The following is a 23107-nucleotide window of genomic DNA, read 5'->3' as shown; positions in this document are numbered from 1 at the left end:
GTGTTAGCACCATATGAAACAACAAAGATGTATAGGAAGTCTTACCTTTCTCTACGCGTGCCTGTCTTAACCTAGAGATTCCAACCAAGTAGTTATTTCGATCAGAAATGAACCCAGTGTACTTGTCCGATTTGTTGTTGTACAACACCCCTGGGTATAAATTTGGTATTAGCGTCTCACGATTCCAGTGCCAAAATAGCTCTAAGTCACTAGCCTGGAAAAAAAAAAAAAAGGGCAAAAGCCCTTGTATTACAAGGCTGGCTCGGCGAACGGATAATGCAAAGGGAATCTTTTTTCCCCTAAAGGAGAAGTATACCCCAATGTCCACATAACTTAAACTCCTGCACCAAGAAGTATCATCAATTTTTTAAGATTTAAAAAGGCAACCTGACCTCCCGAAAATTATCTTAAAATGTGCCTACAATTCGGTCACAAGCGCCGGCAGCTTATATTTTGCTTAGCAATCTAGCTACTTACCTGCGGCCCACAGAGTCTCACTCTTCTTCATTTAATCTACAGGCAATTTCTTTGAATAGTCAGGAGTTATACGAATAGGCCATTCTTGACCCACGCAATTCTTCCCCCTTGGGTTAAAAGAGGCATTGTCACGATAAAATGTCTTATTCGACGAGAACAGCATGCAATCCATCGCGCTCGGCGCCTCCTAAGAATTAGGACAATAATATCTGATTACAGAATCATTTGTTATACATACGTCAGAAAAGTCCACACCGGTTTGGTCCAGGTCCACGAAAGTTTCGTGGAGGGTCTTCCTCAGGAGGTACGTATTGGGGTCCCTGTTGCCATAGGCAACCAGCATGAGTAGTATGAGGAACAAAAAGTAAGTGACGATTTCTTTTATGATTTCGGACATGCGCACTTCCTTCAGTCGTTGTGCTCGGGCGGCTTGTAAGAAATCTTCGTCCGGGGGCCTGAGGAAAAATCGCATTGAAAGAAAAATAAAAAGATAACCATATTTTATCAAGGGTCTACAATAACTTATCAAGAACTCTTTTATATAATATATAATATCAATATGTCATTTGATTGGTATTTGTGTGTAAGTTAATTACAAATGCATCTTGTGCAAATGGCCTCTGATGAAGGGAAAGAGTTGTTTATGGAAACCACTAACCCGCACCCTTTCTGATTCAGCCAGACAGCCACTAGAGCCTATCACAGTTTCAATTGTATAAATTTCGAGCTCTGCAGGTTGCTTCTCCTCATAGAATTGGATGGAAAATTAGAGAATTGCAAGTTACCCCAACGCAAATATTGCCTCACTAACCCGAGATGAAGTTGATTTTATTTTGAATAATGCAGCCAGCCCTTGTTATTACATTTTGTACCTGTATCTCTCGTCGTCCTCATCAAAATCAAGTAGAATATCGTCCCCAGTCTCCTCACCGACAGGACTTGCTTTGACTTCTTTTTTGTCGTGTGCCTCGTCACCTGAATCTATCGGCTTTTTAACAATTATCGCAAACAGCAGGGCAGCTAACACCACTTTTAGGGGCTGTATTATTAGTATTGACTGGAAAAAGGACGTTACAAAGGCTAACAACCATTTGTTTGCGATTTCTGGTCCCCACGACAAACTGTAGAAGACCGTGAAAACTGCCGGGGTGACAGACGAGAAGAAGCAGAGAATCCAAGCCACATAGACTAACCAATGCGGAAGACCTTTTTTCCCCTTTTTCTTATCGTCTTTGTTCCTTTTGTCGCCATCGTCTTTTTTAATTATTTTCTCTTGACTGGACGCATTCTGTAGCGTCTCAGTGGAGGAACATTTACTGATGTCGGCGAAACCTGTTCCTTGCTTTTCCACAGTCTCCATGTTTTGCTCTTGTTTTACTTGTTTCGGACGCACGTTTCTGAAGATTTGAACCAATGCAAAGTTGACAGGGAACACTATGAGACTCGCTTGTATTCCGATGATGAAACCTCGAAGGTCAAACTCGAATGATCCTATTTGTATCATGGTCGCCTTCTCACCCTCCCCTCCCATCCGATAAAACATGGCGTTTGTGACCATTGTACAGCATAGCAGCGAAAGACAACATGATACTCGTTGAACCCGTGTGAACGGACTCGTTGCGGGGCGAGTCACAACTGAAAACCACAGATGACCATCGCCTAGTTCCCTCACGGTCTTACTCACAAAAAGATGTTGAAAATGAGTCAGCTCTTGTTCGCTTGCAACCGGAAGTATTCGCTCTACCTTCCCGTCATCCTCTTCTACAGCCAGCCAACGTTCACAGATGAAATACCAGCGATCCTCCGTCCGCAGGTCTTCCACAGACACGCGACTGAGGTACCAAGACGCATTGGTCCCTTGAAACAAACAAAAAAGTTCCTAAGCTATGAGTGAGTTTTCAATTCTTGCGCTTTTTTTTTTTGAGATTGAGTAGAAATTCGTGCACTCGGGGACTTATCGTTATCCTACGCCCGCCTTCGTGGATGGGGTGCTAATTCATTGCAGCTTACAACCATAACTTTCGTTAAGATCACTATAGAATTAGCTGGGACCTGCTTTTACTCTGGAGAGATGAGAGAGGGATTGGTCTATCTGATTAATCTTTTCTTGGTCATCGATATTTTTCCCATCAAGTCTTTCCTAATTGTCAAGCCACTACCACCTTCTTGCGGTGAGTTAGTGTCTCTTCTAGGATTCAGCATATTATGCCCACCAAATTCCTTTCTGTCTGTTTCCCCATTTGCCTTTCTCTCTTTTTTTCTTTTTTCGCCTATTTATTTACATTATATACATTTATTTATTTACCATGTATTATTTCATGCTCAATTATTCACATTTCATCGTTTATATTTACCATAATTATCATGCCATATCCTAATATGAGAAAGGTTTCCAAGCCTTCTCGGAAGAGTAATCACGAAATTGTTTTCTTGGCCTCTTTGAAACACTCTTCGGTCAAGGTCTACAAGGGCCATCGGGGTGCTTTCCCACTCATCACCTGAGAGTACTATATAAACGCTACTAGTGGTCCCTGCGTTTTGCCTCACTCCAGTGTGGATGCTTATCAGATATGGAAACGAAGCTTCGTTTCTGTTCCTCACTGCTGTGGCCCCAAGCTGCGATGTCGATAAAATAAATTCATACTTTAAATTAATTCGTTTCTTAGAAACACATTTTCTCTCGTATAAACAACATAATTTTATTGATAAAATAAAATAAATAAACAAATAATAATTTAACAATGGACATTCCACTGGGTGGCTCTTCTTATCCACAGTTTCCAGATGGAATTGGAATTTGAAATGTTGGTTTTTTTCATTACATGAATCATACGGCTCTGCACGCGAGTCGGGTCGTGCATCATGACAGAAGAAAAGGAAATAAGGTGGGGTCTTATGATAACATGCCCATTGATTGGATTCTTGGAAAGTAGATCGCCTTCGCAAGCTAAGTTCATAACTCAAATGATTTTTATGCAAATTTACAGTCAGATCAATCAGTTTCTCCCCATGCCTCCCCTTCAAAGTGTAGACGTGATAAAAAAGTTTTCCTAAAATCATTGAGATCAAAAGAATGCTGACGTAAAGTAAGAAAGAGCGTAGTTACAGAGGATTGAGAAAAATCTTTTGCGAGCGAGAGCTAGAGATGGGGTAACTCGTGCCCAGATCCTACCGTGTAACTCGAACTGAAATGTAACCGGTTGGCCGTGGATTGTCTGGGCACGAGACTAGGTAATGACGTAGTTATGCATTAGGACTGTTGGCCGTTTCTTAATCTTCCGAGGTTTTCAGCAGCCGCACGTGATTACGACCTAACGAAATAACTTGAGCGGGATGACCGTGCGCAAGTGCTGTGCGATTGCTGTACGGTAGATGTCATAAATGTAAATCTTTACCATGACTGTACCTTATCAAGGTCTCTCCTGTCAAATCTTCGAGCAATGATGATAAGAACAAAGTACAATCCAAACAGTAGGCAAACCACTAACAAAACCGCAAAGTTCTTGCTAAGGTCAGCAGAAAAAACCTTATCAAAATCGATTGGATTTGGCGCCACAAGAAAATCACTGGCGAATGATGTGAGATGGTTACACTTGCAGTGAACAAGTTCAGGTGTAGTTTCCTCTCCGACCTGTTAAGAAAAAGCGATTTATCAAACATCATCGACATCAAAGGATGACTTGTCACAAAAATGGAAGAACATCGACAACAGAAACAAGTGACGAAAAACAAAAACACCTTCTGGCGTTTTAGGGGACCAGTCCTTAGAGAGACTAAGCACCGCGCTTACGAGAAACAGCAAATGTCGGGTCACCCTTTCACGTTTCACTTAAAATAGCGTGAACCTTGCTGCTTTAGCTATTGCATAGCTCACGTTATAGTGGATTTGAAGGCGCCCCTGTCATAAATACGTAAATTGAAGCTCCCCCTTAGGGGCTTTTCAGCTACAATGTAGACTAACTAAGTGCTTAAAAATTCCCACTGGTGGGAGGTAGACCAGTGGGCTATTTACAGTGCGCAGCCGAGGAATTGAAGTAGGAGCAACCGAGAACAAATCCAGTGAGTTGCAGGGTAGAGGACTTGAACCCGGGACACCCTAACCATTCGGCCACGCCGCCTCCTGGTTGACTCACAAGGAATAAGTTTTGGACCTTTTTTCCGGCAATTAACTTCTACTCTGTGAGAAAAAAAATTGGAGAAAATCTTAGATTCACGTCAAACGTAAAACAGATTACTTTCACATAGAAACGGCAAAGTGCAACCGATAAACGAGAAAAAATGGCGCGGAAAAAACAAGGTCGCGTGATAACTCTTGCCGTTCACGTTTCGCGTAAACGCGTCGCTAAATCTCTCTATTATTTATCTCCGGGGAAAAGGGGTCAGAGGAATTTAGAGGGTCATCATATGGTTTTCAGGAGGGAACAGTGGGGGATCAGTCGTCACCAACAGAGTATAAAGGGAGACTATAGAAAACTGACTGTTATTGAGGGGATAACATGACGAGCCTTCCCCCGCCAGACGATAAAAAGTAATAACTGATTCTAACCAGCCAATAATCATTTACCTTGCATCCCTTGTTGATCCAGTTTCCACTTTTCTCATCCCAGAATAAACAATTGGATGAAAACACTCTCATCAAATAATGTTCTGTGTCATTTGGGTTAAAGGGATTGCCTTGGTAGTCGACATTTGCCGGTCTGGTTCCAGACAGCTGTGTAGGTGGAGTCGTTGGTTTCGGTGGGGGTGGGGGTATGATAACGCATGACCTCTTCATTCTCCCATGAGCTCCCCTGCAGGCGATCGGAATGTGTTCGAGATCGATATCTCTTCGTCTGCGTTCAACATTCGAAGAGCTTGTTACTTCCTCGACCTCAGGCTCAGGTTCCTCGTAAAATATGGCTGAAAAAAGCGCAGAATGATTCTCTAGTGAGTTGTCCCATTGTAAGCTTTAGTGCGCCTTGCAGAACCCAATTTCCCGCCCACTCAGACCCTAAATATATTGTTACGTTTGTTTTGAACGTATACTTACCAAGGTAATACTTGCCACTTTTAGTCACCACTTCATTGCTAATAGAGACGGTGTACGGATCTCTTTTGCAATGTCTCGCCACGTCAATTACAGGGATCTGTTCAATCCCAGAGGAATTGGTCGCGGACGAGTTCGTCATGTTGCTTGCGGAACCTGGTAACGAGGAATTCCTAAGCCTGGACTCCTTTTTATAGGAACAGTCGCGGAGATCTGGTATTGTCCAGTTATGGTCAAAGTTTTCCAGTGTCGGTCTTTCGTTATACCGTAACAGAACTGTTATTTTTTCCACAGACTCGTTAAAGGGCCTCACTTGGATGTGAACAGAGTAGTTTGCAGAATTTACGTCAACCTGATGGTACTGAATGAATTTTCTGTCTCCAAATGGTTTCAAATAGAACTCTTCATGCTTAGGGAGGTTGCTTGCGTTGCGGGGTATGTAAAGGTCAGCTTCTTTAGAGAAGTTAGATGTGTCCAGAGGGTTCCGACTTTCGTCCTTAATATTGAGGCTGACCGCGTAAGAATTGACCTGTTTGCTGGTGTTCGACCAGGTGTATAAGTTGTTTGGGATGGTGGTCATCTGAAAATATTAGATAGGAGTGTTTGCGATTAATCGGTACACCAAGGGAAAAAAAATGAGATACGGAAAGTTCCAGAAATTGAAACATCTGTGACAAGATAGATGCGTCTTTTTTTTTGTCGTCTAGTTTTAAATTACAGATAGGAATAAGAGCATAGGCGTACGGGAAATTTTTTGCCAGGGGGAGCGGTGAACCATTTGCCCAAAAAATTCTCGCAAGTTGCCCAAATTTTTACGAAACAGTCGTCATATAATACACTAACATAAGCGTACATATAAAACACGTTAAAAGAAATAGCTGTCTCTGCCATTTCGACGGCCAAATATATCAATGATACGATCCATGTCTTTCTCGACTACAAAGTTGGCATATTTCCTTCCAGTGTTAATAAGTGCGATGTCACTAACACGTTGTTGCCCCATGGTGCTGCGGAGGTAAGTTTTCAATCTGCGCGCGCAACCCACTGAATGATCATTCTGCAGAACATGATGTAGCAGGTATCACTGCAAGGATATGTACCACACTAGAAAACTCTGGGAACATATCAAATAGATCATTCTCATGCATTGTCTGCAACATTTCTGAAACAGTCCTATAGCCTAATCCACGTACACGACGAAAACTCGCGTACATTTTCTGCTCGGCTTCCAGAATCTCCCCGTCGATTTTGTAAAATTTAGCAACTCGGGAGAAGCTTTCTTTATCTGGTGTTTCACTCTGACAGATATTTCCCAAATCACAGAGCATTTCCTGGTCATTTTCGCTAAACCTGAGCTCAAGCTCAGACAGCACCTTATCAATGGACGCATACGGTGAGCGATTATACGATGGTGCGATTCCGGTGTCTGCGTTTGTCTTTGCGCGTGTTCACCTACAAGGGTTTGAAGGCGGCAGGACGGCGTTTGTCTGGGTGCCCTGGTTTCTCGTAATTCAACTTGAGAATTGGTCAGCCAATTCTTCATTTTCAGATCCATTGCTGATGCTAACTGCCATACACTTTTGAAACTTTCTTCATTCCGACACTGGCGTAGGGTCTGAATGGTCAAGTCGGCATTTCTACGAGCGGAGATGACGTCGACCATCTACCCCTGAAGATATCGGCACAGACTACTAGTGTTGCTTAGGATTACTTTCAGTACACACAGCCCAAAGACAAACTCCAAGTCGCAAATTGCGTTCAATAAGGCTCTGCTCTCAGAGTAGGTTTTTGGATCTTTGTCTGAAGACAGTGTGAGCAGGGCTTTTACAATCCGTTCCATTTGCCTGTGTACGGCCTTTGCGGCTTCCCACCGGCATGACCATTGCGTGGTACTTAATGACTTCAGCATCAGATTTAGATCCTCACCTTGTACGTCTGTGTCACTAAACAAGGCGTGTCCTTTGGGACTCGCTTCTAAAAAGTTGTACAGAGCCTGGAAAGTTCCCAGAGCGTTTCGCAATGGTTCAATCTGTGTCATAGTATCCTTAAGGGCGAGATTGAGCACATGTCCGTAACAGTGGACGTAGATATCAAGCGGGGAGCACTCTTCCATTCTTTACGCCATAAAGGACGTAGTAAAGCCAGTTAAATTCACACGAGACAGTGATTGCCGAGCACGTGACTCAGATCTTCTGAGAGTCTCCAGTGGATAATCTACAATATGATTCTAGAAAGTTACGCTAAAATCGACTCTAATTAATTCACGACTGGAAATTCCCCACTGTAACTAGTGCAGTGCAGCACAGAATGCAGTGCCCAACAACAGCAAAATTACAAATATGTATATCAACATATGATCCCCTTCAAAAATAACCAGAAAGTGATCACGTGCTAGGCAGCAACCACTTTCTCGCGTGAATTTAACTGCCTTTACAACGTAGGCTCGATTACCAGCCGCAGTTCGGAAAAATGAGCCCGCACTCATCCCACCGAAGGGGAAGATCAAAGACCGGACCAGAGAGACGGTGGAAATCAAGCCTATTTACGACGCCGACTTCAGGTTGAAACAGAAAATATCTCTTCGAAAAAAAAATACACAGACACATGCGAGCTTCTTTAAAAACTACCTTGCCCAAATTTCTCGTGCTGCCCAAAAAATCTGAGTTGCCCAAAATTTGGGGGGGCTACAGTTTCCCCAGCCCCCCCCCCCGGCCCGTCCGCCTATGAATAAGAGGAGAAAGAAATGAACCAAACTATTTTTTTCATATTTTCAAATATGAGTGATACGCACTCTGCATGTTGCTTGAGTCAGCAATGTTGAAAGCTTCGCGAGAGTAGATAGAATTAGAGACTCAGAGATGGTAAATTTTGAGGCCTTTTTTTGCCTTTACATAACCTCGTCTGAACACGAGGTGGTTTAGGAGAGTTCGAGGTGATTAATGCAAGCAACCGACGCATTCGATTGAGGGTTTTCCTAACTTTCGAGGGGCGTGAGGCGTTCTTAAAATATCATGCAGTACATGATCCATCCATTATCTAACTTGTTAAACAGATAAAACAATCAAATATAACACCCAATTCTTTTAATTATGATTTACAAGAAAATCTAGTTTTAACGAGTGTTGGGTATATCCTATCTTTTTGATAACAACCATGGCTTACCTGTAATTCCACTGCTGTGTACTGCCGTGATCCATTCTTATCAAGGCCCAGCCCCATGTCCTCCAGAGATGGCAACTTGAATTTAGTATATTCGTCTGTGAGACTGGTGTTACCCAAGTCTTGAAACAGGTCTTTCTTGACAGTCAGGTTGAAGTTGCGGGTTTTCACCGACACGGAAGGCTCTCCAGCCACCATGTTTTCCAGAACAGTATGTCCCAAGTCGTCAACTAACGAAACGAGTTTTAATGTTCGATTTTGTGCCTTAAAACGAGGGGGAAAAGTGAAGGTTAAGTGTAGATCATGCTTTTTTTTTTCAACAGTTAACAGACTTGTACAATTTTCTTTTGCCACTCCTTCTGGTTGGAATGTCAACCCTTAGGCTTTATCATAGAGATACGCGCGCTCTGATTGGTCAAGGATTGCGTCATATCTCTCCATGATCATCTCGCGCGAGGCGATTATAGCAGGAGTGCTAAAATGGCTGCCTCACGTTTTGTCAATGTTTTCGAGGAAGTGATAACACAATAGAAGAAAATTCAATTACAAAGAGCACAAAAGATGCTTCTGACTTTTGAAAAACACTTGTCGAAAGTTATGAAGTTTTTGTTGATTAAATTAGGCAAATCTGCTAAGAATCCTTGCTTATCTCAACATAAGTAATCACCACAATTTTAATAAAAATGTGTAATGCTCTCTCTATTACATAATTTAGTTATGAGCAATTATATTAATTAATAATTTTCCGCCTAAGGCGAAGCGAATATTGCTGAATTATCTCCGAGACGAACGAAGTCAAGGGGATTATACAGCAACATTCACCGCACCTTCGGTGAATAATTGTTAAATATTCTGTCTAGTTTCCCTAACAGTTCGTTGGTACCCATTCGCACTTCGGATAGGACAGAGACACTGCCGAAGTAAAGTGTCATGACAATCATGATAACTCAGGTCTGGCTCGAGTCCAGACCTCTAGATTTAAGTTCATCCCAATGATTACTGGGTAACCGTGTCTCCCAATCACTTAGAGCCAGTCCACCTGAATTTGGTCATTAAGCTGGTAATCCCAATACGACAGGAAGCTCACAAATTTCAGGATGATTTTATTATTTACCCGTTCCTTGACGGAAACTTTTCCTCCAGTTGAGCTATTGCCAGTAAAACCTGTTATATTATCCGTAGAGTCCGCGTTTTCAACCTTTGCCATGGAAGCTGCGGAAATAAGTACGTTTGAAAGTCCACCTAGAAATGAGCCGACAGTATCCCTAACAACCTTGAAACCCGCGTTATTTTGCGATTCTTTAGTTAACATTGTGTCCATCTCCTGGAATGTGAACATAGCCAGCTCCTAAAGAAAGAAGGAAAGAATAGAAGACCTTTGAGACCCAGTGTTCCAGACCCTCTCACTCCTAATTATATAAGAGTGACCAAAAAAAAATTCATTCACTCTTAAATAATCGGCACCATATGACAATGAGGAGAAAGGAGAATATTAACCTGGCGATATAGTCTGATTCAACACCAAATTCTTAGCTCTAAACTTCTAGTAAACGCATTGCAATCACTGTGGAGAATTGACGTTTAGATTGGGTTACACGATTAGAAAGATTTGTTTCTTTGAGCCTGATAGTCCTCTAGTTTCGGCGCCAATTAGCAACCAGTGTAAAGCTTACTCCATCCCGGATGTGACACGAAGCTTGTCCATCCCAGGACATCCTCAGCAATTTTGATTAAGGAAGGGTGGGAGAAAAGCTGAGAAAAATATGTGGAGAGAGATTAGACAAAGGGGAAAAGGTAAAAGAGAAAAAAGAGATGAGAGAAATGGCCCCCTTTCCCCCTCCTAAATAAAAAAAGTAGTAGTAAAATTAAAAAAAAAAAGAGGAAAAAAGAAGGATAACGAAGGGGAGTATCGGTTAAAAAGAAAATTTGCCCCCCCTTACGAGGTGCTCGATGACCTGTTCATTGTCCTTGCATTTTGTGCTAAACAAGCCAGGAAATGAACAAGAATCAATTAGTTCACTTGGGTCTTTTAGTGGTAATAATCAGTCGCACCTGAGATTTTGTATCCACTTCGTCTCGAACCTCAGTCGCCACGTCAATGGCTGAGGCCAGCAGTTTGACATGACCCACTGTAGACAATTTAAACTCGGACAGATCTTTCAAAATGTCACGTCGAAACTAAAAAACAAAGTTAAAAGAAATGAAGTTCCATGGGGTGGCAAAGGAAAAAAATTATCCATTTGCTGATAGCCGTGAGGACACTATTTTTGTTAACGGGTCCTTTACGTGGAACTTTATAACATAATGAACATAGTACGCAGTACGCTGATTGGTCAATTCAGTTTCCAAGCGTATGCGTTATCAGTTTATAATGCCCGCATCTAAGTATTTATGTCATAAAAGCGAAAGAAGTTGGGAGAACACGAGGAAAGCTTGGAAAACACTCTCCTTTGGCTCGCGATTTATAAGCTTTCAGAGTGTTCTCTCAACGTCTCAAGTGGCTTTAGCACGTTATTAAGCCTGGAAAAATGCGGGTTTTTTTGCTAACAAGTAGATGTTTTATGCTATGAATAGAAAAAAAAAACTTTACACAATTGTGTTAAAAACTTTATGTAACTTAAACACACGGGCCTAGTTGAAATGGTTAGATATTCTAGTCTTCTCGGATAGGGACGAATAAATGGAGGTCCCGTCTCCTGCAGGGTTGGGGTAGGAGACGTTAATTTCCCACACACGAGATTACTGTGTGATGGATGTCCTCCCCTGGGGTGGGATGGGTGAGATATTGGGCGCACTTAATTTGGAGCCTCGCTCTGTTGTGCGACCCTCACCATACTCTGGTGAAAGTGATTAAATATAAATATGAAAATATATAAAGGGCGGATAACGCCATCCAACTGATAAATTTCTATCCGGCGGATAAATTGCTATCCGGCGGATAAGTCTTAATAAAACGTATAGCGTTATCCACCGGATACAGATTTATCCGGTGGAATACCGATATCCGGCCTTCGAACAACCGGGGCATGGATAAGATCAGTATTCTGGTAAACAAACAGGAATCTTTAAGTTAAAGTCTTGTAAGTTTCAAGTTTTCTAAACGATGTTTATGGTTGACCATAACATAGAGAAAGAAGGGAAGATAGAAAAACCTAAGTTTTCTGATTGGTCATAAAACCTACCAATAGGACTGAGTAATCAACTATGAACGTCAAAGATATTATTTAAAAAAGGGAGAACTTGAAATGATCTTTGCCACGACAGAAAAATATCAAAAAAGCAAGGATGGTGCATCCTGAGAGTGACTTGTTCGATTGATATCTAATTATGAAATGAATAATTGTTGTATTGAGCATACATCTTGTCGAGATTTAGCGCTAGCCTGATCTTCTGCGCTCCTGTTTACAGCATCACCGGCTTGCCTTCCTTGGTAGTTCAAAATCGAGCCAACAGCGTTGATAATTTCTACCATTTCCTGCAAGTTTCCCCTTTTCTTAGCTTCTTTCAACAAGCCATCCTTGCCACTTATTAGCTCATGAAGTTTGTCGCCGCTCAGGTCCGTAGGTTTTACCTTTAAAAAAAAAAAAATAGATTGAGTAATCAACTATATACATATACATATATATATATTTATTCCAGAGTAGGTGTTCGTTATCATTTTTATTACATCCATTTTGAAATCACTGGTGGTCCCTGTAATCTGATTGGCTCTAATTTATGCGATTTATTCCCAAATCGCACCATTTTTTGCTCTAAATCGCATCATTTTACGCTTGACTGAGTTTTTGACACGTGACGTCAAAGTCTTTCTGTTTTGCATACAAAATAAGATGTAAAAGCATTTCTGGTTCCGCTTTTTATTTAAAAACCAGTTCAGTACTGCTTCAGTAAAATATTTGATTTGACCAAGTCCTGTATTTGGACGATTTCAAAATGGATGTGATAAAGTGGTAATTGAACCTCGAGTCGTGCAATTTTGGTCTGAAATCATACGTGTGATTTCAAATCGAACTCGCGCTGCGCACTCGCTCGATTTTGAAATCACACGTATGATTTCAGCCCAAATTGCACTGCACTCAGTTCAATTACTATTATTAATTACCACATTGATAATGATAATAATAGTAATGATGTCAATGATGAGGATAACGGTGAGGAGGAGAACTCAACACTCTCTAACCACCTTATCAACGTTTTTTGAGGTAAATTAGCGCTAATACGGTTGTCTTCACCAGGCATTCTTAGTGAAAATGAATTTGTGTTCAAAGTAAACAAGAAGATTGATCTGAAAGTTAGGTTTAATCAACGTAAATCTCTAGCCTAATTCACAACAACAAGATGGCCGCCATGGGTGTCAGACCGCTGACCACACAAAGGCTCATAAGCCACAGGTAACCCGTAGTAACGATATAGTAACAAGATATAGTTATGATAAATCTTTATAATGTTCAAGTCAGTAATTTATAATATGACAGAATTATCACGCTGCATAGTGACTACTTCGAAGCATTCCTTGAAGTCTTATTTATTTTATTAATGTGACATCCTACCTGAATTGTTATTTGCGAAACGTTAGCAGCTCCAAATCTGTCAATTACTTTAAGCCTCATATGCAGGGTGAAATTTTTAGATTCGTGTCCCATGGGAAGAAGTACTGAAGACGAAATAGGTTCATGCGACGTAAAAAACACGTTGTCCTGATAATAGTTGACGTAAGCAAACTCGTAGGTCAGTGGTTGATCAGGATCCATCCAATGAGAGCAGTTTATCCTAAACGACGTGTTCATGGCATATCCTATCTTGGGGTGTATTTCACAGGTCCCTAGGGAAACAAGAAGACCGTAATTATTTTACATATCCCCAGTATTGTACGGCAAGGATGGCTGGCTTCTTGTTGAGTGTTCTGAAGGTTTTAAACACAAAATCCTCATCGCCTTGACTGTTTTTTGAACAAACGGGTTGTCCACATAATCAGTTTAATTCAAAGACTATTGTTTATTTGAGTCACAAAATATTGGATTAGCTCTCCTGCGGTGCAGTTAATTTCTCATTTTTAGGGAAGTTACAAGAACGGCAAAATAGATTTATTTACCATTTTCCGGTGGAGAATTAGTCTCAAAAGTATGGATGAACTCCCCGTATTGCCCGCTAAGCCGATAAGCTCTGAAAACGGCTACATATTGTTCATCTTTTACTAGTATGTTTTTCTTCAGTGCAAGGTTGAGTGACTTATCTCCTGTAGATGATTTTTTGTCGAGGTGCTTTACCGGCTCCATCTCCCCAGTCTTTGTGGGATCTGCACCATTTTGCCTATACAGTTGCCATCGAAAGTCCAGTTCTCCATAGCAGTCTATACAAGTACCCCTCAGAGGCAGTTTTTGGTCGATGTTCACTTTCGACGCACACACAGGACTGCATCTAATTGAATGAGTGACACGAGAAATTCGGTTGAATTTTATTGGTTAAAGCAAGGTGTTTCCAAACTCCGTTGAACACAGACCTGAACACCGGACCCGATTTTCATAGATCCTACTTTCCAGTAATGGTGAAAAATTTTGATCGAGTCACGTACATGAAAATTTAATCGAGGATCAATTAGCCGTTTGATAGTTGGATCCCAGTACCTTCTTTGTGGGAGGGAAAACGTTGTGCGCGTCAATAGTTGAAGAAAGATGGTAAATATTCTTTTTTAGATACTAATGTGACGACGGAAAAGCTTCAGCATTATCCGTATAAACATGTGGAGATATCTAGATAGCTAACCAGAGGTAAATTAAAGGAAAAAACTGATCCTCCTTTACTTTTACCTACGCCCACGTAGTTGGAGTTCGAAAGACTATAAATGTAGTGACAACAGATGCGGATTTTCCTTAAAGGCCTTTTCTTTCAAGAAAGTAGGTTTGAGGTGCTTTCTCGAGAAGAAGGTATTCAAATAAATGAATACATAAATAAATAATTCAAAGGCTTTCCTTTTTTTTTCTTTTTTTTTTTCAACATGAGTATCTAATCGTCTTATAAATGACAAGTACTTACTTCACTTCCACTTCTGGTGGGTCGCCAATGACAATTTCCATCTTATGATTGAAGACAGCTCTGTTACTCCAAAAAGGGTTTTCGTCGATGACGACGAGTGTGATGAAGTACCTATGAACAGAATAACATATTGTATGTCTTTATGGTCTAAACGTCATTGACTTAGTAACTCGAAACTTTGCCTCGGCATTGTTAGTTTGGCATGGTGTAGATAAAGTTGAGGTATCCTTCAAGTAACAGTGTAGCAAGAGAATTGTTATCGTATTTGAGGAAGGAAAGTGATATTGGATATGGATAGATAATCCTGGAATCTTCAAAAAATATATATCCATAAATAACTCGCGACAGAAAAATGCTTCTTTCTATCTGGATCATCCTAAATCAGTTGGGGTTTTTTTCTTTTAGAATTCTGACTGAAAGCGTTATTTTCAGAAGTAGCTGAAATGTCAAGGAAGTAGCCGGCTGTCGTCCCCTTGAGGACATGTATGTTTCATAGTCAGCTCATGGCTGTTTTGTTATGCACGCCTTATTCCTTCATACTTACGTAGAATTTTCTGACATTCCTCTGGAGTTTATGTACCCGATAGGACCCGAGATATTGAGGCGCCCCTTTCCGGTTTTAAAGCAGCCTCCAAGGTTCTGAAAGAAATCAGCATATAGGATAATTACTAAAAATCAACAACGCTTCTGTGATCATTTTTTTAAAATATCTGCATCTGGACAAAAAATAATTTTTTGGATCACGGAACTTTTAGGGATGGCAATGACTTGGGAAAAGATGATTTGGCAGCCGTAGGTTTTCCGTCGGGAATGGCATAGGCAACAACATAGCTGAATCTTCTTCACATCAAAAAAATTAATTATAAGTTACCTCCGTTTTGTTTTGGCTGCCGCTGCAGGGTACCCTAACTTTTTCAGTTTTGGTTAAATCTCCACTTGTGTCAAATTCAGGCTCAGTTGAGTTTCGACAAAGCCAGAAATATCTCGGTGAAGCCTCAGACAACTTCGGAAAGTCTATGTCCTTTGAACCCGTGGCATTCATAGTAATCTAGTGGGAAAAGGCGAGATAAATCAGAGTTAATAACTAACTCTGGATAATTGCACAAATAAACTCAAGAGAAAGCTTTGTGGTAAGTTCTTGGATTTTTTCAGAGGACATCTTGATCGTCTTTTATTTGGACTCCGATGGCAACTGATAATGATAACGATTTAATTAAAAAAGATAAAGATTAAAAAACACCGTGATATCCCCATTCAGTGAAGGTCCTGTCATCTTAACAGTACTTCTTTAAAGTTACAACCGTAAGAATATACAGAGCATTATGAAATGAAAGGCTCTTATGGCTTCATCCAGTCAAAACTCCACGCAGACCATTAAGGGACTTTCAACATAACTGCATTCATTTGAATTTCCTGCCGTTCTATGAAAGCAGGAGACTGTAAACTGTAATCTCTTGATGAAAGCCAGACTATTATTTCAACATAACTGCATTCATTTGAATTTCCTGCCGTTCTATGAAAGCAGGAGACTGTAAACTGTAATCTCTTGATGAAAGCCAGACTATTATTTCAACATAACTGCATTCATTTGAATTTCCTGCCGTTCTATGAAAGCAGGAGACTGTAAACTGTAATCTCTTGATGAAAGCCAGACTATTATTTCAACATAACTGCATTCATTTGAATTTCCTGCCGTTCTATGAAAGCAGGAGACTGTAAACTGTAATCTCTTGATGAAAGCCAGACTATTATTATAATAATTGACCCATTAACGGGTCGGGCGGGTGGGCGGCCGAGAAGTGACCTATTCTATCACTTTTGAAACCGACGAATGGTATCATGAAAAAGATCGGGAAAATGTTTAAGTGTTATGCTATGAAGGATGTCTGATTTTTTTTTTTGTCCCTTCATTGACATCTCTCTTTCTCTTTTCTGAATCTTTTTTTGTCCTTCATGTTTGGAGTTGATTAAACTTACATTTTTTCCAAACTTGTACCGTTTGTATAGTCCTCCATCGACGAAAGCCGTCAAAGAATTGTTGGTGGGCACCACCTGTATATACCCTTCCGCTGACCCAGAGACGCCTTCAATATTTGCCATGGAGACGGTGAACTCAAGCCTGTAGAAACCGAAGTCAAGTCCAGTTTTGGGTATATTTAATTCAGCTTGATCATCCACTGCTAAAGGTATCTCTTCACCCTTGCCGGGAAGCGGTGTGTAAACTTTTTGATTCGATGATATCTTGAAACATTTCCACTTGAAAAGAGTAGTTTTTGAGGCTTCACAATCAACCTCTAGCTCCGTCATTATTTGGATGGATTCCGAGCGTTTTTTCTTCGTAAACATGCCTACATTTGCACTCACACCTGGTTAAAAAAAAATGCCAAATAACAAAAAAAATTGATTTATTAAGATCCCTTCTTTTTGTTCATTCCCGGTAACATTTCTATCTAAGGGAAAAGCATTTTGGTGCCGGCTGAAAAAATTGCACCTCTGCTCCTCTTATCTATAGTGAAGAAGACTCCTCTATTTAGGTTATAGCTTTTCTGTTCCATTTGGTGTCTCCCAAAGAGGGTTCCACCTTTCTTTCTTAAATTGTATCATGGTTTCTCAAGAAAAATTTTGATCTTTTGATTTGAAATTTAATCGTCTCGGGTCGAAGCCGTAAAGTAATTCTTCCGAATACTTAACGGATCTTTTCTCGATATCTTTTCTCGGTATCCTCATTATCAGTCTCTTGGCCTGACGGTCTTCGTGAGATGGAAGTCATTCTGCCGCCCACAGGTTAAAAATGTTTGGCTACTTTATGTTCATTGAGATTGTTGGCGTCACGCCAAATTAGAATGCGAACGAGACTTAGATAACGTTTTACGTTGGAATTTCTAGCCACGTAATGGTCAAGGACAGCAACAAGGAATGTAATGACCGGAATAACTGAACCTATGAAAACAAAAACAGCAAACTTACTTACCCGATAAGGAGGCGTTAGGATAGAAACAAGAAAGTTCCACTATGACCGATTTGTACTCGAGTGTTTGGTTTGACACAGTGTTATTGGCGACGATTTTCACCCAGAACTCATCAATAGAGGAATAATTGTACCTATGAACATAGCTATTGGAGTTTTCATCTATGTCGCCTGTATTACCCGGACAGTAACTTCCCCCGAACACGAAAAAACCTTTGTTATCACCCATGTCCATGTTGATGCACGTCTTGGTTCCGAATTTGGAAAATCCAAGTTGAAAGGAAGTTGTCCGATTGATCTTCACGGGACTGTCATCATCAATAGTAAGGCCCATGATACTTTTCTCTGTTTTGAGTACAAACATCCTTGTCACGCTGCTAACAAGATTGAAGACGGTTACATTTGTCCAATACTCGCCAACAGCCTCAGCGAACTTGTGGGTAGTCGTAGCTTCACTGGTATTTTTCTCCTTGTCATCTTCGAACCTCCACCAGAAGGTGAGATTTGTTCCATTGTTTGGCTCAGCGGTAAAATTTACGGGGTATTCACAGGGAAATATGTTGTTACCGCTTCCAAATCCCGGGATGTTTGACCCAAAGTCACTAGTGGTTGTCCAAGTTTTGAATGTCACGTCTGTTACGTCAATTTGGATTATGAGGGTTATCGAGCGACTTGCCTCGGAAACTTTGTTCTGGGCTCGCAGCTTGACGAGATAGACACCCACAGAGTATATGTGAGAAAGGCTTGTGTTCAAAACGTCTCCGGTATCCGTTTTGAACGAGGTATAATTGATGTTTGTTCCATCCGCCTCTAACGAGAAAGTTACATTGGTACCGTTTTCCATTGTCCAAGTGATAGGGTTGTAACGCCCAAGAATCTTGGGAGAAATCTCAGGTAGGACAAGTTCCTCTATCGGCTTTTGAACAATTGCGAAAGAGGTGAAGTTGACTTCCTTCAATCTGTTTGAACAGTTCACAAAAACTGTGTAGAATCCTGCATCGGAATAATTGTGACTGACTTTGAACTCCAGATTCAAAAAAGGCGTTTTATCGGTAGTAACACCGTCTGCAAAGTATGTTTTATTAAAGCAGTTCTTTCCAAAGTAGTCAAAACTGCCATCTCCATAATTATAGACGCACTCAAAGTCGGAACCTTCTCCGAGATTAAGGGTGAACTCCACGTTGTCACTAAGGTTCGTTGGTGGGCTGGTAACAATGAGGCCGACGAGGAGAACTACTGGTTTGCACACTGTAACTGTGCTCATCTTGAAAACACTGCTGATGTCGTTAAAAGCTGTAATGTTGAGTTCATAGTCCCCGTGAGTAATGTATGAGTGGTTTCTAATAAGTTCACTCGAGGTCACGTTCTTTTTGTCGCCGAAATTGTAGATGAATCGAGGTTTGGATCCGTTGACGGTAAGATGAACCCTGAGTGTCCCATTTACTTCAAGACATGGGGTATCGTACTTTTTCTGAAGGGAAATATCAACAGCTTTCATGGTGTTACTGATAAAAATTTTACATTTCAAAAGGAACGCCTGTAGGTCTACCCTTATTATTGATCCGAAGTTATCTAAATTGAGATAGAAGAATTTCCAGACTTTGGCATTTCGAAGTTTTTTTCTATTTAAACCTGAATTTTCTCAGGGTTTTTTTTTTTTTCGTGTTCGCGCCTCGGCTGTGTATATTTCCTGACTGAATGCATCTCTCGTATTATTTTATCACGTTTCATCAATTCTATAAGCTTCATTTTACTTACACTATTACTTATGCATTTATTTACCTCAATGGTAAGATTCCGAACTGGATCTTGTACATCAGCTATGCTCGTAGCTGTGTGGGTGCTCAGGACATTCAATGCTTTGATACTGACATTGTAGAGGCCAGGTGCACTGTAATTATGCCACACCGAAATAACGAAGATGTCTAGTACGTCATCAATATTCACTATCCACAGGGGTGGGGAGCCGTCTCCGTAGTCGATGGAGACGTTTACATTACTTCCATTTCTTACTTCGATGCCAATATTTGTAGGAGATCCTGTTTGCACGGTAGTAATATTTTTAACAAATCCAAAGCCATCTATCGCTGTTACAACCGTCATTTTCAAATTGATTAAGGCCTCGGAGAAGAAGTTTGTTACTGACAACAGGACGCAGAAATCACCAGTGGACGAAAACGTGTGAGTCGTTGTTCGATTGGTACTGTTTAGGACTGTGGAATTGTCACCAAACTCCCATCTGTATCTGTAGAGCAGAGGATCAAGGGGAGAAAAAAACTTAATACGAGCATATCATCGATGTTTTTGGCACCTTAATTAAATAATGAAAAAAATTAAAATCACCTGACTGACTAAGGTATTTGACACCCTCAGGAGACAGCTATGGCGAGTCTCGACTTAAGCCAATGGTTAGGGTTGGGGTTGCAGAAATCCATTGACCTTTTTCCAGTATTTTGATGCTAGGGTTACAGTTTAGGGTTAGGGTTACAGTTGGGTTAGGGTTTGAGCAACCACAAGTCAAGTGACAAGCATTTTCATTGCCCTCCAGCACTCTGGGGCAAGTAGCCAGATGGCACTGGTCTTGCCGAGCCCAAAACATTTTGCATTAACCTGATAATTTAAAAACTGTTACTTACACTTTGTGTTCTAATCCCAAATTGAGCCCTGCAAGTCTTTTGACATCTACCCTCCCCTTCTAAATCCCTATTGTTTACTAAGATTCACACAAAACTTTCTAGTAGTTAGTGAAAAAAGGAAGATTTTATTAATTATTTCCTTAATGCCTCTTAAGGTCACAGGGAAACTCGGCTCTTGAAGAGGATCGTAAAGATAAAACCCGCAGGGTAAAAGTGGGAAGGTCTGTTTAGGACTTGAATAGATTATTTGAAGAAGTATTCACAAAACTGCTCCTGGCACTTGAAACACAATGAAACAGTCCACTGCCGTAGAATTATAAATGCCTCATACTCCAGAGCAGGAGGAGCCTAGCCTACTGAAAGTCTGAGGAAAGCGAACTTAAAATTCTACACATACTATTTCGTCAAAATCTCTTTCTTCCCCAAGCTCTTGCTTTATACGGACAGAAAAACAGACTTTTGGTATTCTACAGCAGATTAAGCATATACTTACATGACACCATGTCCTTTGTGAGGTTCAATGACAAAATCGATCGGCTTGTTTTTTCCGCTGATGTTTTTGTACGAGACTTTGATGGGAGGCTCAACAGGTTCATATACTTTGATGTACTTCTGTAGGAAGGTTGCATGACCCTCTTGATTGTATATCCACAGTGTGACAAGATGACCTGGATCTGGATTTGCCGTCGTAAAGACCTTTGAAAATGTTTTGTTCGGGCATCGAATGGATTCGTCTTCAAATTCCAATATAAACCTAGCAAGTTAGAAAGTTATTGGTAAGCCTAAAGCCTTTCTTTCTAGAGCCTTTTGTCACTTGATTGCGGGAGATCTAGCTGATAGATTTATGTTTAAGGGCACCCTAGGATTCCTCTAGTTTTGAAGAAACTTTCAAGCGCGACGGATCAAGGAAATTTGGTTTCAGTAATCCGTGCAGCATCGAACTTTTCAGTGAAAAGGCTCTCTCCAAATCAATAGGTGTTTAAAATCAGTGAGTGTCAAAAAGCGAATTAATACTTTTTTCCTGCCTGGACTAAATGAAGACCCAATCTATTTTTTTGTTACTGCGGAAGAGTTTGTACCGTGCTTTCAGTAAACTCAATAACTCATTAACAGGTACAACTGAAAATGACATCAAAAGACTACGGAAATTTTAAAATCTATAGACTTCTCTAGGATGCATTTCTTATATCATGTTTTGAGTGAATGAGAGTAATAAAGCCAAGTTATTGTGCGAGTGAGTTTAAGCGCGAGTGATGGCCAAAGAGTTCTAATGGCTGCTTACGTGTAATTTGTTTCATCCGAAATCTGTGCCACGCTCGATCTCGTTATCTCCACGGTACTATTAAGGGCTCCAATTTCAGGATTGAAGGTAAAATTATAATCAACAACTGAAAAGTAATGAAAACAGAAAATGTAAAAAAATAAACAAGCAAACAAACGAACGAACAATCTAAAGCCATCTGAAAGCAAGATCATACTACTTAACTATATGATGTGGCCAATGCCTTACTAAAGCATAAGTGATTTAAATCTCTTCACTGCTTGTATGATACCGCAGTAAGATTATTACCCTGTTCAAAAAGCTTTCGATTTTTTTTTTTTAACAGCTGAATCTAGAAGATGGTGACAGCATGTCATCCACAATTTATATGTTCGTTCACGACCACCAATGTGAAACAAGTAGCTTTTGACAGTATTTTGATTTTACCCAAAATTTCGTTGTAACACTCGCTGGATACGACACTGATAGCATTCTCGACCATTACATGCAGATCATGCCAGCCCAGTTCTTTACACTCCAAGGGTCCCGTTGTCCAGTTATCGGTTTTGTTCCAGCGCCAGTAAACAGTGACTGGGGTGTCTGGGAAGACTTCAACGCTGATATTCAGCTTTTGTCCAATTTTGCAGAGGGTGCTGCTGACGTTAGTGGTCTGAAAGATAAACAAAAAGATATAATCGATGCTTCCGTGAGTAGATACCATTGCGGAAAATTAAAGGTTCCGGCCCCTGGGTCTCGAGAAATGTGAAGTTTCTCAGTGACAGGCACCATGCCTTACTAACTGGTTGGAGGAGGTGTTTGCGCGGTTACCGGTCGTTTTGCCAACGCGTCAGTTCGTCAACGTGAGTTCGCCAACGTACGAAGTCGATTCGTCAACGTCCAATGTCAGTTCGTCAACGCTTATATGTCAGTTCGCCAACGTTCAAAATAATTATAAATACAAATGACCATAGGAATAAAATTTTACTTTTGATGTATACACGTGTGTTCGTAGATTAATATCATTTGAAATTATTCGTTTCACTCTCTCCCAGTCTCTCATTTCCTCGACGGCTGATCTTGTTTGAATTGAAAACGATCCATGGCTTTTACCCAGTAAAGTATAAACATCTTTATTTAAAGGCCCATTTCCAACCGAGATGCCTTGCGTTCCCGGATCATTTTTCATATATGAAAAATACGCTATTTTCCTCGTAGTTGCGGAATCGCTTTGATGTCTTCTTCCATCTTACTAATTAGGGCTTTCAAAGTTCCATCTTGAATCATGTGCGAACAACAAACTATCGTAGTATCTATATCAGTAAATAGTTTTTAATTCTTACATGTATGACAGTGAAAAACGTCATTTGAAAAGTTGATGCCGCCGAAGAAGCGGTCTAGAGGAAGGCCGAGTCTGCCCGGCTCGGCAAAGGTTATTCGACTTCGAGAGTCTGTGTATGATTTATGGAGGGCAAGGAAGACAACCATGGGTTCGGTAATACTACAAACAGTGCTTTTGCAGAAACGTTATTGCAATGTTCCTACGATGG

General features: G+C 40.7%; 1 protein-coding gene and 1 pseudogene across 3 annotated transcripts in view; both read right to left on the bottom strand.

The window, feature by feature from the left end:
• Nucleotides 1–23107, bottom strand: part of LOC111321123 (polycystin family receptor for egg jelly) — a 39725-nt gene that overhangs the window by 3606 nt on the left and 13012 nt on the right. For all 3 annotated transcript variants that reach the window (XM_088752392.1, XM_088752393.1, XM_088752394.1), the window contains 22 exons: nt 22008–22230; nt 21582–21687; nt 20793–21053; nt 19446–19908; nt 17667–19134; nt 16673–17061; nt 15567–15743; nt 15240–15334; nt 14696–14806; nt 13755–14080; nt 13213–13484; nt 12021–12233; nt 10715–10840; nt 9777–10010; nt 8666–8926; nt 5507–6083; nt 5042–5376; nt 3884–4108; nt 2832–3093; nt 1350–2334; nt 716–932; nt 46–214 (listed from right to left, as the gene is read on the bottom strand). In XM_088752392.1, the coding sequence (XP_088608518.1) occupies nt 46–214; nt 716–932; nt 1350–2334; nt 2832–3093; nt 3884–4108; nt 5042–5376; nt 5507–6083; nt 8666–8926; nt 9777–10010; nt 10715–10840; nt 12021–12233; nt 13213–13484; nt 13755–14080; nt 14696–14806; nt 15240–15334; nt 15567–15743; nt 16673–17061; nt 17667–19134; nt 19446–19908; nt 20793–21053; nt 21582–21687; nt 22008–22230 (7495 nt within the window). The remainder of the gene's footprint in view (nt 1–45; nt 215–715; nt 933–1349; nt 2335–2831; nt 3094–3883; nt 4109–5041; nt 5377–5506; nt 6084–8665; nt 8927–9776; nt 10011–10714; nt 10841–12020; nt 12234–13212; nt 13485–13754; nt 14081–14695; nt 14807–15239; nt 15335–15566; nt 15744–16672; nt 17062–17666; nt 19135–19445; nt 19909–20792; nt 21054–21581; nt 21688–22007; nt 22231–23107) is intronic.
• Nucleotides 6342–7841, bottom strand: LOC148734504 (zinc finger MYM-type protein 1-like; annotated as a pseudogene).

The sequence above is a fragment of the Stylophora pistillata genome, chromosome 3 (assembly GCF_964205215.1).
Source record: "Stylophora pistillata chromosome 3, jaStyPist1.2, whole genome shotgun sequence".
Classification (NCBI taxonomy): domain Eukaryota; kingdom Metazoa; phylum Cnidaria; class Anthozoa; order Scleractinia; family Pocilloporidae; genus Stylophora; species Stylophora pistillata.
This window is presented reverse-complemented; position numbering and strand designations above follow the sequence as displayed.